Source organism: Stenella coeruleoalba (genome assembly GCF_951394435.1).
Source record: "Stenella coeruleoalba genome assembly, chromosome: 15".
NCBI lineage: Eukaryota > Metazoa > Chordata > Mammalia > Artiodactyla > Delphinidae > Stenella > Stenella coeruleoalba.
This window is the reverse complement of record NC_137161.1, coordinates 23,175,090-23,193,912: the sequence shown is the minus strand read 5'-3', so window position 1 is coordinate 23,193,912 and position 18,823 is coordinate 23,175,090. Positions and strand designations below refer to the sequence as shown.

Below are 18,823 nucleotides of genomic sequence, written 5' to 3'. Positions count from 1 at the left end.
GAGGTGGGAGGTAGCAGGGGAAAAGGGTTGACTGGAACTTGATAAATGGAAGTAAGTTAGGAAAGTGAGTTTTTTTCCTTCAATGCAATTTATAGTTGCCCGTGGGTGCTAATCCTTCCCACGAGCAAAGAATGAGTCAGGTGTTTTGTTAGGCATAAGGTTTTCAGTACAATTCTATGCTGGCTTTACTTTTCACTTTGCAGCCCTGACATAGGAACAGTCCATTTTGTCAAAATATTTGCTGGTTTCATCAGTTTTCCCAAGAGGTACTCTCATTTTCTTGTTATTCAAGTCATTCTCTCCTGGAGCCCCCTGTGTTCTCTTGCCAGTGTTCACTGGTCTCATTCTGCCCTGTCCTCAGTTGTCAGTGAGGATTTGTGTGATTTGAGAGCTTCTCCACCCTTGTCATACTTACTTTCACAGACTTCACTTTGTGGGATGGTATCACCAGCGTAAGTCCATTGCTGCATCGTGCCAAGGGGGAGCATCCTAGGTTAGAAGCCCCTCAAGGGTGGGCGTTATACCTCGTTCAGCCTGTATCCTTGCCAGGGTCTAAACAGTGCTGGATGAGGCTGGTGAGGACATGGTCTTTGGAGACAGACCCAGTTTCAAGTCTGGGCTCAGCCACTTGCTGTGTGATACTGAGCAGGTCACTTCACCTCCTCAGACGTGTCTCCTTACCCCCTGTCGAGTGGAGCCAGTGGCAGTGCCCTCTCAGTTACTGTGCAGCATATCTGTGAAAAGCTCTCAGAACATGGCTTTGCACATAGTCACCCCTAAATAAATGTTAAGTAGAACCTGTTTCATTTCAAATGAGTGAATGGAAGGTTGCAGTCACAAACCCCAGAAAAGGTTTATGGTCATGCAGACTGGGCACATTGCCTAGAGGTGTCTGGCACATCATGAAAAAATCAGGAAATACGGGGCCTAAACAAGGCAGCTGGGCTTAAAAATCTCTTTCATCGATAGCAGGCTGACCATAGGCCGGCACTGTGTTTTATAAACATTATCCTATTTCATCCTCGTGAACCTTTAAAGTAGGATTTACTACTTCCTTCTTTCCCATGAGGGAACAGAGGCCCAGAGAGGTGAAGTGACTCATCCAGATACACGCATTCAGCGAGACGTGGAGCTAGGATTTAAAGCTAGTTTGTCTGACATCCACATACTAACCCTTGTCTACACTTGCCTTGCTGTATTCTGATCTCAGGTTTCTGGAAGCCCTTCTGTGAGGCCTACTTCAGGCCTAGGGCATTGGGCCATTCTTTGGGAAGCAGCTGTGGGATCCTCGGAGCCAGAGGTCTGTGCTGCCCTGAGGTGGTTGTTATTGGTACAGCAGGCACACTTCTGCCCAGTGCCCAAGAGGGGAGGAACGAGGCAGGGAGGTAGAGAGTTGGGATATTCAAACTGCAACTGGGTTTTCAAATGGTTGTGGACACTGGCTGTTTGGAAGAGGGGCTGGGAGCTGTCTCCATGCAGTAACTTCAATGTTGTTGCATCCCCAGGTGAGGGAATATGTCTCCAGAAAGGTCCTACCTGAGGAAGCCCCCGCTCGGAAGCTGCTGGACAGAGGCGGAGAGGGGCTGCTGAGCTCCCAGCACCAGTGGCAGTTTAACCTGCTGACGCACGTGGAGTCTCTTCAGGACGAAGTCACGCATAGGATGGACTCCATTGAGAAGGAGCTGGACGGTAGGGCTCCCTCCTTGGCTCCCTGCACTTGGCAGCCACTGTGGGCCCACCGGGATGAGCTGCTCTCCAGGCACAGCTGTGTTCTTGTCTCCTCTCTGTCAGTCTCACCACCTTCATTCTCCCCTCAAGATGGCAGAGCCTTACTTTTAGTATTGATCGGGCACTTCTAAGGTTTGTGCAATGTCAGGGGTCCTGCCTCACTTTCCCAGTCCCTTCTGCCAAGGAGAGTGTGCAGAAGAGCAGCTGGACTCTGCCTGCGGGTAATGTGTGATCTGAGCAGATCTCTACTAAGCCAGTTCTGTGGGGAATTGAAACTTTGACGTATTTGAGCTTTTAGGATGTCTGAGGATTGATCTGAAAACACTTTTTTTTTTTTTTTTTTTTTGTGTGTGCGGTACACGGGCCTCTCACTGTTGTGGCCTCTCCCGTTGCGGAGCACAGGCTCCAGACGCACAGGCTCAGCGGCCATGGCTCACGGGCCCAGCCGCTCCGCGGCATGTGGGATCCTCCCGGACCGGGGCACGAACCCGTGTCCCCTCCATCGGCAGGCGGACTCTCAACCACTGCGCCACCAGGGAAGCCCTGAAAACACCTTTTATTTCAGCCTTTCTTAAAATCTAATATGAAGCCTTCTCCTCTTTATCAGTAGAGATTTAAGAACTTGACTAAGTCATTTATGTAGCCCCTGGGTATTTGTCCCAGATGTTAGTGGTAACAAATGGGCTTGGAGGACTGAACTCTTGATCCCCAGGATGTTGTCAGTTTGCTTTTTGAAGTCAGACTTCCTTCTTGATTGTTTGTTGTCTTATTCTCTTATTTCCTAATTATTTGTTTTCATCCTTAGAAAGGAGACTGATTAAGAAATAAATGTTCTGTTTGAGGATTCTGAGTACAGCCAGGCTGTTATTACTGTAATTGGGGATGAAATAACTCAGAAGAAAAATGCCATGTGTTATGTAAGCGAGGGTCACAGGTATGGCTGAGGCCGGGCCAGGGGAGGAGAGCTGCTGTGAGGGGAAGTGATAACAGGAAGGCTTCCTGGAGCTCCTGGGACTGAAGTGGAGCCTTGAAGAGAGTGATGTTTTCTGCTACAGAGGGGGTGACTGAGGGTGGATGATAAGAGGACTGGCTCGACTGGGAAAGGGTTGGCCCTGTTGGAGGACAGTGCGAGGGCGAGAGCCTGACACGCCCTCATGCTTTCTTTCCTGCCCCGGAGGCAAACCTGCGGAACCAGGAATGGGAGGCCAGTCCAGGGTCCATTGTGAGGGCATTTCTGGAAGGCAGAGTGTTTCTGTCTCTCTTTCACTCCTGAAAGGTTTCCTTGGGCTCCTTAGAACTGTAGCTGATGCCAGGTCTGTGAAAAACCCTGCTATTAGAAAGCTGAAAGAGGATCGAATGCCAGACTGAAAATTGTAGAGTTTCAGACAGTGGCGGTAGAATTGGCTCTGGGTCCCTGAAAAGAGGCTTAGCACCATGGAAACAGGGCGAAGGTTCTGTTGTTGCCAAAGGAACCTGCCCCTAGGGGAGAAGTCAGAGCCTTCTTTCTTTCTTCCTTCCTTCCTCCCTCCCTTCCTCTCTCCCTTCCTTCCATTTTATTTTTGGCTGCGTTGGGTCTTAGTTGCCGCACGCGGGATCTTCATGGCGGCATGCGGGATCTTTTGTTGTGGCGTGCGGTCTTCTCTCTCTCTGGCTGTGGCACACGGGCTCCAGAGTGCGTGGGCTCTGTAGTTTGTGGCACGTGGGCTCTCTAGTTGAGGCCTGCGGGCTTAGTTGCCCCAAGGCATGTGGGATCTTAGTTCCGCCACCAGGGATCAAACCCACATCCCCTGCACTGGAAGGCACATTCTTTAACTGGACCACCAGGGAAGTCCCAAGCTTGGGCTGCTCCAGCCCTGAGTTCACTGAGTGATCAGTGTGGCCAGGACAACAAGCCTGGGCTCCCTTCTCTGGCCTTCCAGAGGACTCTTGTGTCCTCCATCTGGGGCCACATACTCTGTTCTTGTTCTGATATTCCAGGCTCTGAGAGGTACTGGAAGCATGAAAATCAATTATAAAGTTTAAAGATTTTATTCAGGTAAACAGAGTTTGCATTGTATTTAATAAAGATTCATCAGAATCCCATTTTATTTCTACTATCTTCATTTCATCTAAATACCACCAAGATAAACAGCTTTTATAGGAGGTTACATACAATATTCCTTTTTAAAAAGTCTGATAGGCTATTGTATTGACTTTAAAAAATGTCATTGTTTCAGTGTTAACCATTATTTAATAACTTACGTAGTTGTGTGAACAGTCTTATAAAACTAAAAGATAAAAGATATTTAATGACCATAAAAATACTGAATCTTTTAGCATTAGAAAGATTTTTTTTTTTAATGTTACCTTAGTGAGCATTGGCCTCTATCTAGATTGTCTGGGGGACTGTATTTGAAATGAAACTTTACCTTTATAACCTGCTGCCTTTCTTGGAATCATGATACTGTTGAGAAGCTGTTGAGCTTCCTTAAAAGAGAAACTTGGGGTGATGGTCCAGCACCTGGTGTGGAGAGAAGCCTGGCTTGTTGGATGCTGGGGTCCAGAGGAGGTGCTGTTGGCTCCCACAGTTCTGGGTCTGGTCTTCTTCGTTCCTGCTAGAGAGAAGAATTCCACCTTAGGGGCTCCAAACACTCCTCTTAACCAAGTTCAGACACTATGAGTGGCCTAGGCTCTTCTAGTCTGCACACTGACTGATGCTTTTCTCCCTGTGCGTGCCTGCTGGGTCACCATGGTGTTGGGGGACGTCTTGGGTGAGCCCGAACCACATCTGAGGTAGTTCCAGTAGCTTTAAGAGGGGCCTCTCAGCAATTGTAGGATCATCTTGCCCAGGACAGACTGACTGACATTTTCTCTTGGAATCAACCCAGCCAGCCTTGACTGCCCAGATGGGCTCTTACGGCATTAACTTTGAGTCTTTTCTCCATTTACTCTTTTTTTTAAAAAAAGATTTATTTATGCATGCATGCCAGGTCTTTGGGATCTTCGTTGCTGCGTGTGGGATCTTTAGTTGTGACATGTGGGATCTAGTTCCCTGATCAGGGATCAAACCTGGGTCCCCTGCATTGGGAGCATGGAGTCTTAACCACTGGACCACCGGGGAAGTCCCCCCTCCATTTACTCTTGTGCTCTTTAGCTGAGCAGTTCCTGTCTCTCTCTAGTCTGTGGACTCCTTTTTCTTTTTCTTTTTTTTTTAATAAGACTGTTGTATTGAAACTGGTCACTATGGAGTTTTTCTTGCTCAGGAGGTCACTGGTCACTGTCATTTAACTTTGATCCTTTACTCTTGGTTTTCAAGTTCCGTCTGAGAAGTCAGTTTTGTATTTCTTATTTTCAAGTCCTTGTACTTGTTGGGATCAGGAGGAGGGAAGGCTCCTCCTCCTTGGAACCCCCGAGTGCCAACAAGAAATCTGATGGAGGAAGGTGAACTCTGAGGAGCCCGAGCGTTCAGTGGGGCATATCGCTGGACTGTTCCTGCATTCTCTCACTGCCTCTGTCAAGAGCCTACTATGTACCAGGCATAGTTGAGTGTTAGGGATATAATGGTGAGTAAGGCAGACTCTGCCTCTGCTCTCATGGAGCTTGATCTTATGTTAGAGACAGATATTAATTAAATCAACCCGTTATGTTTAATTATAAACCAGGATAAGTGCTCCAAAGGGGAGCAAGTGATAGCATAGCACCTGTGACACAGGGACCAGATTCAGATTGTAGAGTTGGGGAAGGCTTCCCTGAGAAGTAACTTGCAGGGAACAAAGGATTTAGAAAGGTGGGAAGGAAGATGGAGGGCTGGTCTGAGGAGGGCAGAGGATTGTGTATGAGGCTGCAGGCTTCTTGAGGAACAGGCACTGCATGGTCTTCCTCTTTCTGCACTCTGGCTCCAGGGTCCAGATGGTGCTCAGTAGAGGTTGGTGCACAGACTAGAAAGGCTACGGGCAGGCCAGGGTAAGCACAGGGCCTACCTGGAGGGGCTGGCCCTTGTCAGAGGTGCAGGGCTCCAGAATGGCCCTTCCGCAAATGCCAGAGCTTAAGGGAGTGGCTTGGGGAAGAACAAATATCTTCCTATAGAGAAATTTCTGCTCTCAGAAGCAAGACAGCTTTTTAGATATTGAACTAATTGTAGTCAAGTTTGTTAGTATCTGGACATTTTACATTAAGTACTTAGAAAATAAAATCAGAGTGTTCTGTGCTACTGATGATAGGAATCAATATGAAGCAGATCAGAATTTATGGAGACAAAAATAGACCATTTCAAGTCCCTTTAGATTCTAATTTTTCTTCACAGAAGGCTAAAACACCAGGCTCTCTGATTTTCAACATGGGAAAGCCTTATAAAGATGGGGCGGTAACACTGAGAAAGGTGGGTCCTTCCAAGCCGGCTAGACTACAGAGCTGCACGAATGCAGTAGTCACTAGCTATGTGTGGCTATTTAAATTAATTAAAATGGAATAAAATTTAAATTCAGTTCCTCAGTTGCACTAGCCACGTTTTCAGTACTCAGTAGCTACATATGGCTAGTGGCTATATTAGACAACACAGACATAGCCCATTTCCGTCATTGCAGAAAGTTCTGTTGGACTGCACTGCTCTACAGCATTTGAGCTTTGTCCTAGGAGTAATACTTTGCAGAGAGGGTGATGAGGCAGTGTTGCCTGAAATGGCCCTCCCTCCCCGCCCCCCATGAGTGGTTAGGTGGGATAAAGTGCTGAAATTCTTGCAGAGCAAGTGTTGAGAACTCACCGGGTCCTCTCTCTTCTGCCTACAGTGTTGGAGAGCTGGCTGGACTACACTGGGGAGCTGGAGCCCCCAGAGCCTCTGGCCAGGCTTCCGCAGCTCAAGCATTGCATCAAGCAGCTGCTGACGGACCTGGGCAAGGTGCAACAGATCGCACTCTGCTGCTCAACATGAAACTGGGCACCCCACACTAATGGGGGCACAATCCTGGGGCACCTGCAGGAGGAGCTTCACATATTTAAATAAATAAACCTAGCATGCCGAATGCACGTGACACCGACTGACTTCAGGGATCTGGGCAGGGGTGTGATGGACTTGGACAAAGAGGCCGTTTTGGCTGCTGGAAGGGAGGGCACTCTGATCTCGAAGCCTACCAAGAAGGTAGCAAATAGACTCTTGGGATTCCCTTCTTCTGTGCACATTGTTGAATGGAGAGTGAGTCTTTTTGCACAAACTTCACTTGAAATCGTGCCACTGATGATAAATGGAATGAGAGCCAAAAAAGTTTAGTCGGAAACAGTTGTAAATTCAACTTGCAGCTTATTTAATTGACTTTTCTGTCAGGTTGGGGCACATGCCAAGCCTTCTGGTTTTCTGCCTGGCATGAATTTAGGCAGCAGGCATCATTTTCGTTTTTCCAGCTTCGTGGGAATGTCGTGACTTCACCGTTCTGTGGAGGTTGGGAAGGAGCAGAGGCCTTGGCCGCCCTGTCTTCTTAGAACTCTTCACTTTCTCACCACCTCTCTTGCATGACTTCATGGTACCGGGGACAAGTTTTGTATGCTTTCACCCCAGAATTGGCTGGGTTGTGTCTTTTGTAGCAGAACCCATACAGCCTGTGGAAGAACTAGAATCTCACTGTAATAAGAATCTAGGAGGAATTCCAAACTGAAGCAGGCAGGGTCTGGAACCCAAAGGACAGCATTTTCTACCCACTTCTTGACAGCTTACCAGTTCTATTTAATGTCCAAAAAATGGTTCCCCCAAATTTGAACTCTCACTGTAAAGATTTGTTACAAAGAATGTGGTTTGGGGAATTACCTTACTTTGTATTGTTGTAAACAAACCAGATTCTACATCTGCTGCCGCTTTTCTCCTTCCCCGAAGGGTATATGTTCAGTAGTTGGCATTTTCAGAATTGTTTTAATATACTTTAACACTTTAAATTTCCTGTTCGTATTATTTTGTGAGATCAAGGTGATTATGCTGCTTAAGGTCCAGGTACAGTTTGTACCTTCTGAGACAATATTTGTTACTCTTCCAGGTTACGGTTCCACGTGTAATTGTTTTGTTTTTCCTTACTAGGCAAAGTTAAAGAAAATGTTCCATGCTTTGAGGAGTGACCCATTTTACCATTTAGTTTTCCTATCACTAAAGGCAAAAATCAAAGCACATCTATCCATTAACACTCACAAGTTAATTATGGGTTTATGAATCTGTAATGTTATATGCTGCAAATATTTACTATGTAAACGTGAAGTAGCCAATATCTCAATAGCAATGACAGTATCTCCGGTGACCTTTGGGATGGTTAGGCTTTAAGGTACAGGTCATTGCGGTCACAAAGCCCTCTGTACCAAGATCTGTTTCAAGGTATGCTTTGTCTAGTAATTTAACTCACCATTTGATATAAAATGAATTTAGGACAAGTTGACCTGCTGTAGCTCATCCATCAGAGGGAATACATGTTGCTATGACATCTGTAATAAAGCTGACACAAGTCCTCTGTAAGAGGTTGTTTCCCATTGCTAATGTTGGTGTTTCTGGTGTGGGAAGAAACGCTCAAGGAGTATGCATGGCATCTGTGTTTTGCATAATTTATCAGACGGCCACATGATAAGAACTGTGTGAAGCTTGTCTGAAAGGGGAAGAAACAGGATGATTTTCTGTAGCCACAACTGTGAGGTATGGTGACTTATTAGATTACTGATTTTTCTTTCCTGAAAACACATTTGAGCATAACTTCTGGGGAAGCTGTAACTTTAAGGGAGTCAATCTCATGTCTTTTTCAAGATGAAAGAAGAAACTGAGTTACCCTAATTTTGCCAAGTGGCCGTTATTGAGTTTACTGTATGCTTTTTGTAAAGGAAATAATCCCATTTCACTCATTGTGACCTTTGTCCTTAGGGAAGCAGGGGGTGACTCCAAGTTCTGATAACCCCAGTGTGCTTCCCTAATTTAAAGCCATGTTGAGGGGCTCCATCCCCAATTCCTGGGTCAAGTTGAATTAACCCCAGGCTGGAGCACTGGAAACTGTTATTTGCAAATATTACTGTTACCATTTAGAAATATGTACACTACCTAAGTTTTCTTTTGAGAAAAACTATCCACCTATTAAAAAAATTGCCTTGACAAAAACAGTTCTGGTTTGACTAATCATTTTGTTTAAGTGATGAGTGTATGCAAGGTGGACCCTTGATGAGCCAACATTGCACTGTGGATACATATCTATGTTTACGCGCTATTAGAACAGAAGGCGCTGTATATAGAAATGTTGCTTTGAAGCAATATTTGCAAAACATGCAAACTTCTGTATCTGTATTTGGAAAAAATAAAACAGGTTTTTGTTGCTACGTTTCAGTCATTTGTTATAGTTATCTACCCTTTTTTTTTTTTTTTTTTTTTTTTTTTTTTGCGGTATGCAGGCCTCTCACTGTTGCGGCCTCTCCCGTTGCGGAGCACAGGCTCCGGACGCACAGGCTCAGCGGCCATGGCTCACTGGCCCAGCCGCTCCGCGGCATGTGGGATCTTCCCGGACCAGGGCACGAACCCGTGTCCCCTGCATTGGCGGGCGGACTCTCAGCCACTGCACCACCAGGGAAGCCCTACCCTATTTTTTTTTTAATAAATTTATTTTTCTTTTTATATTTATTTTTAGCTGCATTGGGTCTTCGTTGCTGTGTGCAGGCTTTCTCTAGTTGTGGTGAGCGGGGGCTCCTCTTTGTTGCGGTGCACGGTCTTCTCATTGCAGTGGCTTCTCTTGTTGCAGAGCATGGGCTCTAGGCATGCAGGCTTCAGTAGTTGTGGCACACAGGCTCAGTAGTTATGGCTCGCGGGCTCCAGAGTGCAGGCTCAGTAGCTGTGGCACACGGGCTTAGTTGCTCCGTGGCATGTGGGATCTTCCAGGACCAGGGCTTGAACCTGTCTCTCCTGAATTGGCAGGCAGATTCTCATTAACCACTACACCACCAGGGAAGTCCCATCTACCCTGTTTTTAATGTGCATTAATTTTCTATAAACATTACCTTTTAAAGGAAGTCTGCTTTTACATTCTTAGTAGACGTATCTTCTGCAGGGAGGCAGCTGCAGGCTTAAATCCAAAATCCCAAGGACATATGCAAAATACTTTTGAATTCATTTAAGTGTCTTTAATATTCAAAAGTAAAATGCCCCACACCACCCTCTAGCTGTCTGGCTCATGCTTTGTGATGTGAGCTGCAGGACTATTCAATTTTTGATTGTTGAAAGCAGTGCAGGGAAAATAGGTCTGGCCTTCCCTATATTAAAAGATGGCACCCACTGCAATTAGGACCCTTCTGAGGGCAAGCCAAACGGCCTATGAACCCCAATCAGCTCCTTCCTGGGTGTGCGTAAGACTCAAGGAATGGAGTAGGCTCTAAGCTTATACTGCAGAGCTTCCCTGTTCTTGCCACATTGCTTCTTCCCTTCCTAAACAATTATGCTTATTAAAAAAGTTGAGGGAGGCAGTTGGAGAGACATTAAAGTGAGTAGCAATCCATTAGTTCACACCAGATATGCTCCTTAAATCTTTCAAGAGCCTTAAAATTTGGTAAGAAAGGTGAGTATAGAGGCTTAAGCCAGAGTTCACAAACAAGAACTAGTCTATCTCTGTAAACACCGGCACTAAACACTTACTAAAATAGCCCTATAACTTGGGCCTTTGGGGAAGTCTGTGCCCAAAGGGCAGGCTGATGGAGCAAGCTGGTGGCAGCATTGGTATAGCAGTAGGCAGTTAAATAAGCACCTAGTAGAGCCAGCTATTTGCCGGCACGACCCACCGCCATCTACAAGACAACAGAACACTGTCATCTGTTCTCTTAGGAAAACAAGCTCAAATTCTAACTAGTGAGAGGTAGGGGCGACGATGGAACACAGGCTGCTGGAGCCCTCATTACATAGACTCCACAAAACAAAGGAAACCCAAGTGCGACGCTGGGGAATGCGCAGGAAAAAAATTTCCCAGATGTGGCGGCCCAGGCCTAACCAACACATAATGATCCCACAAAAGCCAACGATGGCCACGTGAATGAGAAACAAAGGCTTTATTCTCATGGACTCCCAACTTGGTTCGCCACCAGCCAGAAAGGAGGTTGGAAATAGGTTCGGGAAAATAAGCACGATAAAGGACGAACGAAAAGGACACACGAGACTGCAGGAACTGCCAAAACTCATTTTTCATTAACGCGTAATGGGGAGCCACGCTCAGGGCCTCGGATCTGATCACGGCTCTAGTCCAGAGAGCGCCCGGGCCGGGCCGCCCGCAGCTCTGCCGCTCAGCCGGTGATGCGCACGTCCGTGCGGCGGCGAAGCCGCCGGGCCCGCGCTGCCTCAGGCAGGATGGCGAGCAGCTGCTCCTGCACCAGCATCTCCACGATCTGCTCCTTCGTACGGATGTCGGGCCGCAGCCACTGGCGGGAGAGCTCCCGCAGCTGTCGGAACGCCTCCCGAGGGCCTGCCGCGTCCTGGTAGCGGAACTGCCGGAATCGCTGGCGGAACGTCTCCGGGCCGGGCCGGGAGCCGCCAGGGCCTGGGGGGGATCGCGGAGCGGCTTCGGCAAACGGCGCGGAGGCCAGGGGTGCGGGCCCGAGGGGCAGCTCCAGGGCGGCGGCGGCCGCCGCGGGAAACGTAGGATTCGCTTCGGGGACCGCGGCGTTGAGGCTGGACGATTCGGGGGCAGGCGGTGGGGTCTCAGGAGTCGAGGAGGAGCCCGTAGAATTACGCTCCGGGCCTGAGCTCAAGCCGGCCCCTTCCTCTTTCCCCGACAGCGGCGCGAGACTCTCGGTTACTGCCAAGCTCGGCTCACTTGCCGCCATGACTCCAACTCTGGACGTCACCCTTTGTCCGGCAGCTGTGGGCGCAGCACAGCGTCTGCTAGGGAGCAGGGTGAAGAGGGAGACGTTTCCGTTAAAGGGCGGAGCCCGCGCGACCCTGAGGGAGAGGGGCGGTGGGGGCCCCCAGCCTACCAGCGCCAGCAAAGCGCCTGGGACGGCCGGAAGTGGGCGTCCAGGCTGGCTTCTCTATGGTGAGCTCGGCGCGCGAGCGTCCGGAAGCTGAGTCCGGGCTCCCGGAAGCGGCGCCCTCTCGCGTTCCTGAGTCCCGGCAGGAGGCTGTGGCTACCGCCAGCCCGCCGACCAGTCGAAGCGTGCAATGGCTGGCTCCGGCTGGTGGCGCCTACGAGCACCAGTTCTAGGAGAAGGAGAAGTCGAAGAGTCGGAGGAGGAGCCGGAGGAGGGGTCGGAGGAGGAGTCGGTGCCGGAGCCGCCGCTCAAGCCCAAGCCCAAGCGGAAGCCCAAGCCTAAGGAGAAGGGGCCCAGAAGGGTCCCTCTCCGCCTAGATCGGTTCGGCTTGCAGGTGACCTAAGTCTGCCCCTGCGTGCGCGCCTCCTTACTTGACCCTGATTAGGATGATGGCGAACCAATGGCTCCCGGGGGCTGGCGCCCGGCGGGTGGCGGGAGCGGGACGGCGGTCGGGGGCTGGAGGAGGGCCCAACTCGAGAAAGTTCTCTCGCTCACTCAAAAGAGGAGGGCAGTACACCCGCCTTGTGGCGAGGATGACACAAGATAACGTGTGTAAGATCTGCAACACACGTAGTAAAAGTTGCCCTTTTTATGGCACAAAGTAAATGCTCAAGAACTTTTTGCCATTACGATTTTGCTTTTTGGCGTGGCCTCTGAAACCAAGGGACAGGTGGCTCTGGGTTTTGCTTTTAATTTCAGGATTCCTAAATAGACTAAATGCGTAGCCTCATATAGTGGCCACTAGCCCCATATGCTTACTGAGCCCTTGACATGTGGCTAGTGGGAATTGGGTTGTGATGTAATGTTAAGTACAGCCAGGACTTAGTATGAAAAAAAAATGTAAAATATCTCAGTAATTTTTTATATTGGTTACATGTTGGATTGGTAGTATTTTGCATATATTGGGTCAAATAAAATATATAATTAAAATTAATTTCACGTGTGTCATTTACTTTTAAATGTGGCTACTAGAAAATTTTACATTACGTATATGGTTTTCATTATACATTCGTTGAACGGTAAAACTGTGCTACCCTATTGGAGTCAGGCTGCCTTGGGGGAATCTCCGAAGGGTTTATTTGCCTTAGGCCAGAGTTGCGGAGAGGATTAAATAGTGAAGACTTTGGAAAGAAAGGGCTTTTTAAATGTTTGTCTTCATTAAGTAAATTGCTTCATTAAGTAAAACATTTTCAATTGTTTGTCTTCATTAAGTAAAAACCTAATTAGTAGTTATGAGAATTCAGTGAGATGATGCAGGTAAAAGCATGTAGCTCTGACAGCCCTTTGGTAAGTGATATTCTTTTTGACAACTGGCTCACAAATATGTTTTGTATGTATTTTACAGACTGGGAAACTAAGGGAGAGACAGGGGTCTCTTATGAAGATTTTGTATAACCCTTGCAGTACCTTTGATTTCTATGCAGAATGAGTGGGCCTCTTTAACAGCCATCAGCACACCAGTGGCCCTGATGTAAAACTTGCCTCCCCCATAGGATGTGCTCTTGTAAATGGGTTGAAGTAGATCCTCACAGAACAGTTTCCACAGCCTGAAAACCTTGAAAGTCATCACAATGGGTCTTTAATGTTTTTAGTTAGTAATATGTAAAAATTGAGAGTTCACGTGCAAATCTGGATTTCCAGTTTTTCTTGAAAAAGTGGACAAGCTGGCTGCACCGGACCCACCCACATTCCTGCCAGTTAACAATTAGCTGGAGCTGAGTCTCCTTCCTTTAGACAGATACTCTGTTCCAGTGAGGTTCAGTCCCCACCCACCATTCCCTATTCTCTGAAATAGAATGTTGTTTCATGTTACATTAACATTCAGAAGAGTTCATTTACTATTGCTCTCAGGTTGTCGTTTTCCTTAGAGCCAATATTTTTCCCTATTTTCTTTTCAAAGGTGGGAAAACAGGGGCCTAGAGTTTGTCATACCTACCAGCTTCAAACCTTTCCTTCCTCTGCCAGGCCTCTTGGCAGTTGGGTTTGCTGCCCTGAGTGAACCAACAGTCCTATTTCCTGTGTGGTAATAGGCAGTCGGTATCCAGGGCTAAGGGAGCCCACCAAACTCTGAAGAAGGATGAGGGGTCCTGGAAGTCTTCACTCAGGAGGGGACCTTTAAGCCTAGACTCAAGAAGAAAAAGGGTCGAGTTAGGGGCATTCCAGGTAGAAGGCACTGTCTGTACCAAGGCACAGAGTGAATGGGAACAAAGCTTTGTGGAAACTGCAGGCTGAGGTGAGGTCTGGGGAAGGGATAAGAGCTGAGGTTGGAAGGTCAATTAGAGGTTAAATCATAAAGAGCCTAGAATTCCATGTTGAAAAATTGAATCGTCCTCTTGCAGAAGGGAACGAACTCTTGTGGTACTGGGAATCACGAGTGTTAGAGCTCTAGCCCGTTTCTTCCATCCCTATTGGAATCACAGAACATTGGAGATAGAAGGAGACATCTTAGAGTTCTACTAGAATTGTCGAATGTTAGAATGGAAGGGACCTCAGAGATTAAATCCAAAATCAGTTTCAGTTATAAGCCCCCAAAATCTATTTTTAAAAAAATAATACCTCTTCCTAGAAGAAGGATGCACTTACATACTTCTGCATACAATTTCAGGTAATTTCAGATAGCCTTGAACCCATCCGGAGGACTCAGGTTAAGTTTAAAATATATATTTACGTGCATTCTATTCTGAATTTTGCAGGTTAAGAAATCAAGATACCAAGAGGCAAAGGATTGGTCGAAAATCAAAAACCTAGTAAGTGTTTCCAGGAGGACAAAATTCTTTTGACTTCCTAGTCCAATGCTTTTATCATATTAGACATTTTTATTAGCACTAGTTGGGAGCTCCCATGGGAATGCATGATAATTCATTCATCTCATATCACTTAGCTTCCGACACAAGTCCTGACTCCCAGCTGACACTCAGTAAATTTTTTTTTTTTTTTTTTTTTTTTGCGGTACACGGGCCTCTCACTGTTGTGGCCTCTCCCGTTGCGGAGCACAGGCTCCGGACGCGCAGGCTCAGCGGCCATGGCTCACGGGCCCAGACGCTCTGTGGCATGTAGGATCCTCCCGGACCGGGGCATGAACCCATGTCCCCTGCATTGGCAGACAGACTCTCAACCACTGCGCCACCAGGGAAGCCCAGTAAATGTTGATTAAAGAGGACAAGCAGTGGATTGCAGACCATGCCTGTGAAAGGAGAGCTCCAGTAATGATTTCCAGACTCTTTCAGACAGAGGTTTTGTTGTCTTTTGATGGCACACTGTTGGGGGTTGTGGAACAGAAGCCTAGACACTTTTTTTCTTTTTTGTTTTCGGTACGCGGGCCTCTCACTGTTGTGGCCTCTCCTGTTGCGGAGCACGGGCTCCGGACGCGCAGGCTCAGTGGCCATGGCTCACGGGCCCAGCCTCTCCGCGGCATGTGGGATCCTCCCGGACCGGGGCACGAACCCGTGTCCCCTGCATCGGCAGGCGGACTCTCAACCACTGCGCCACCAGGGAAGCCCCGATACTTTTTTTTAAAAAGCTTTTTATTTGGAAATAATCATAGATGCACAGAAAATTGCAAAAAGAGTGCAGACTTCACTTAGTTTTCCCCAGTGGTAACATAACTGTAGTGCAATATCAAAACCAGGGAATTGACATTGATGTAATCCACAGAGTTTATTCAGTTTTCACCAGTTTTATATGCACTATTTGTGTATGTATATAGGCCTATGCAATTCTGTCACGTGTAGATTAGTGCAATGTTACCACCATAAATACCTAGAGATGTTTGATCATCACAAACGTCCCTCATGCTGCTGCTTTATAATTACACCCATTCCTTTCGCATACGCTGTATCCCCAACCGCAGGTAACACTAATCTATTCTCCATCTCTTTAATTTTTTTCATTTCAAAAACGTTGTATAAATGGGATCATTTAGTATGTAACTTTTGGGGATTGGCTTTTTTTTTTACTCAGAATAATTCCCTGGAGATTCTTCCAGGTTTTTGTGTGTATCAATAGTTTGTTCATTTTTATTGCTGAGTCATAATCCATGGTGTGGATGTACCATGGTGTATTTAACCAGTCACCCACTGAAGGACATTTGAGTTATTTCCAATTTGGGGCTATCACAAATAAACTTGCTATGAATTCTTTTATAATATGGCCTTAGGTAAGTCGTATACGCTTCCTGAGCCTGGGGATAATAACTACCACACAGAATGGCTCTGAGGAGTCAATGAGAGAATATATGTAAAAGAACTAGTACCAGGGCTTCCCTGATGGCGCAGTGGTTAAGAATCCGCCTGCCAATGCAGGAGACACGGGTTCGAGCCCTGGTCCAGGAAGATCCCACATGCAGTGGAGCAACCAAGCCCATGCACCACAACTACTGAGCCTGTGCTCTAGAGCCTGTGAGCCACAACTACTGAGCCCGCATGCCACAACTATTGAAGCCCGTGTGCCTAGAGCCCGTGCTCCGCAACAAGAGAAGCCATCGCAATGAGAAGCCCGCGCACCGCAATGAAGAGTAGCCCCCATTCACCGCAGCTAGAGAAAAGTCCACATGCAGCAACGAAGACCTAGTGCAGCCAAAAATAAATAAATTAATTAATTTAAAAAGAAAAAAAGAACTAGTACCAGGTCTGGTATTATTTAGATGTTCTTTAACTTCTTACATCAATGTTTTATAATTTTCAGCATACAGAGCCTGCACATATTTTGTTATACCTAAGTATTTCATGTTTTTAGTGCTACTATAAATGGTATTGTTTAAAATTTTTTGATTTTTAATTGTTTGATAGTATATAAAAATACAATTGAATTTTGTTTAGTAACTTGTGTCCTTCATTAAACCAGGAAACTCAGCCCCGCTGGGGTTGTTTCTTCAAGTTTTTACTACCCTCACTCCCAAAATCCTCTTGGCATTATTTGCTTTTCAGATTCTGAAGTTGGTTGCTGTTTGTATTTTGTCCAGAGTTTTTAGTTGTAACGGATGAGGGAGAGAGGCTGTAATGGGATTACTCCATCTTGGTTGCTACTGGAATTCATTATTTATTCTGATACTCAAATTATCTCAGATTTGACCAGTGGGAGCCCCTTCAGGCTGACTTCTGTGTCCTTCTGATACATCTCCATCATTTTTTGAGTATTTTCTTACTTTCTAGCATATCTTGTACCTTCTCTGTCTCAGCTCAGGATTCAGTCATTTCTCCAAGAAACCCTTGTTCTTTTAGTGGAGAATGGTGTTTAGAAACCAAGATTTGGGCAGTGGGTTTGTTCATTGCTGTTGGAATGGTCACTGCTCCTAGGCTGTCTCATGGACAGAGGGAGGGTATATATGTATGTATATACGGTAAGTGCACGTACATTTATATCTGTTTATTTCTACACCTATCTATATATATTGAAATCCATGAGTTCACACCAACACATTCAACTCCAGTCCAACACCACAGGGTTTATCCTAGTTTTCTCTCTTTCTATACATTTAATTCCCTTCTTTGACAGAGAGAAACCTGGCTCTCACGGTCTTCTTTGACCAGCCCTCCTGAATGTAACCAGTCTCCTGTTGTTGCACACTAACCCTGTCCCCCACCACCATGCCCTCACCCCAGTCCCCTCACCCTGCTCAGGGCTCCAGCACCTTGTGCTACCCCACCACAGCCTCCCTCTACCCCCAGACAGATGCCTGCTATGCCTGGCCTCAACTAATGGCTTCTAAACAGAATCATTCAGGAAGGGTGGGGGACGGGGAATGAAACCATACCTCGAAACCTCACACCTTAGATGGGATTCACACCCAGTTGCACCTCAGATGGGACTTGACCCACAATCTCTGGCTTAGGAGGGTACTCGAACCCACAGTCTCCCAGCTGAAACCGCACACCTGGGCTCAGAACATAATGAAGCTCAGGTTCTTTACGTCTCAGCGCAGAAGGAATTCAACAAGAGGCAAAGTGATAGGCAGGAAGTAGATTTATTAATATAGGATGCCTGTGAAGGATACAAGTGGGCAGGGAAGAGGGATCTGCCCCAAGAATTAAGTGGGCTACGTTTTTATAATCAAAGGAAAAATGAGGACGGGGAGAAGACCACCTTTGTCCTCTTCATTTGTAAAGATGTAGCAGGAAAATGGGGCACAAGAGGATGGTCACGTCCCAGGTCTTGGGTGAATTCCTGGGACAGGCCACCAAGTGAGGGTCCTTGGCCTCGCACAGGAAAGAATTCAAGAGCGAGCCATTGTAAAGTGAAAGCAGAGACACACATTCCATAGGCAGAATGCAGTTCGTCTTAAAAGGCGAGAGAGGCCCTGGGAGAAACACTCCACAGAGTGTGGGCCGTCTCAGAAGGTAAGAGTGGCCCAGAAATACGCGGTGGTTAGTTTTTATGGTCTGGGTAATTCCATAGGCTAACAAATGGGAGGATTATTCCGACTATTTTGGGGAAGGGGTGGGGATTTCCAGGAATTGGGCCACTGCCCACTTTTTGGCCTTTTATGGTTAGCCTTAGAACTGTCATGGTGCCTGTGGGTGTGTCATTTAGCATACACTAATGTAATACAATGAGTGTATAATGAGGCTCAAGGTCTAGTGGAAGTTGAATCTTCCACCATCTTAGGCCTAATTGGTTCTAACCAGTTTTTGTCGTATCCTCAACAGCTGTGTCATTCTTTTCAAGGTTGTGTCCTGCCCCCTTCCCTCCTGTCTCAGCAACATACTTTTTTTTTAAACTTAAAAAACAATTGTGGTAAAATACACAAAAACAATTTACCATTTTAACCATCTTTAAGTGTACAGTTCAGTGACATTAAGTACATTGACATTGTCCTGTAACTGTCACTACCATTCATCTCCAGCACATTTTCATCTTCTCCAGCTGAAGCTCTGAACCCATTAAACAATGACTCCCCATTCCTGCCTTCTTCCAGGCCCTGGTAACCACCATTCTACTGTCTCTATGAATTTGACTCTTGTAGGTACCTCATACAATATTTGTGCTTTTGTGTCTTATTTTAGTTAATATTTTCAAGGTCCATCCACATTGTAGCCTGTATCAGAATTTCCTTCCTTTTTAAGGCCAATTTTCCACTATATATATGGCACATTTTGTTTGTTTATCT

At 46.6% G+C, this 18,823-nt stretch overlaps 3 protein-coding genes across 9 annotated transcripts in view; 2 read left to right on the top strand and 1 right to left on the bottom strand.

Moving 5' to 3' along the window:
* Nucleotides 1-9,028, top strand: part of PHF20 (PHD finger protein 20) — a 133,192-nt gene extending 124,164 nt beyond the window's left edge. For 4 of the 5 annotated variants that reach the window (XM_079944297.1, XM_079944296.1, XM_079944294.1 and 1 more), the window contains 2 exons: nucleotides 1,506-1,689; nucleotides 6,492-9,028. In XM_079944297.1, coding sequence (XP_079800423.1) covers nucleotides 1,506-1,689; nucleotides 6,492-6,634 — 327 coding nt within the window. In that variant the 3' untranslated portion in view covers nucleotides 6,635-9,028. Of the gene's footprint in view, nucleotides 1-203; nucleotides 267-1,505; nucleotides 1,690-6,491 lie in introns of those variants that run through there. The other variant, XM_079944298.1, reaches the window with a different exon arrangement.
* A 1,697-nt stretch (nucleotides 9,029-10,725) lies between these two features.
* Nucleotides 10,726-11,690, bottom strand: SCAND1 (SCAN domain containing 1). The gene has a single exon (XM_079943757.1). The coding sequence runs from the start codon at nucleotides 11,512-11,514 to the stop codon at nucleotides 10,975-10,977; it is 540 nt and encodes a 179-aa protein (XP_079799883.1). The 5' UTR covers nucleotides 11,515-11,690; the 3' UTR covers nucleotides 10,726-10,974.
* Nucleotides 11,691-11,812: 122 nt separating this feature from the next.
* Nucleotides 11,813-18,823, top strand: part of CNBD2 (cyclic nucleotide binding domain containing 2) — a 59,674-nt gene continuing 52,663 nt past the window's right edge. For all 3 annotated transcript variants that reach the window (XM_079943754.1, XM_079943756.1, XM_079943755.1), the window contains exons 1-2: nucleotides 11,813-12,052; nucleotides 14,412-14,465. In XM_079943754.1, the coding sequence (XP_079799880.1) occupies nucleotides 11,849-12,052; nucleotides 14,412-14,465 (258 nt within the window). In that variant the 5' untranslated portion in view covers nucleotides 11,813-11,848. The remainder of the gene's footprint in view (nucleotides 12,053-14,411; nucleotides 14,466-18,823) is intronic.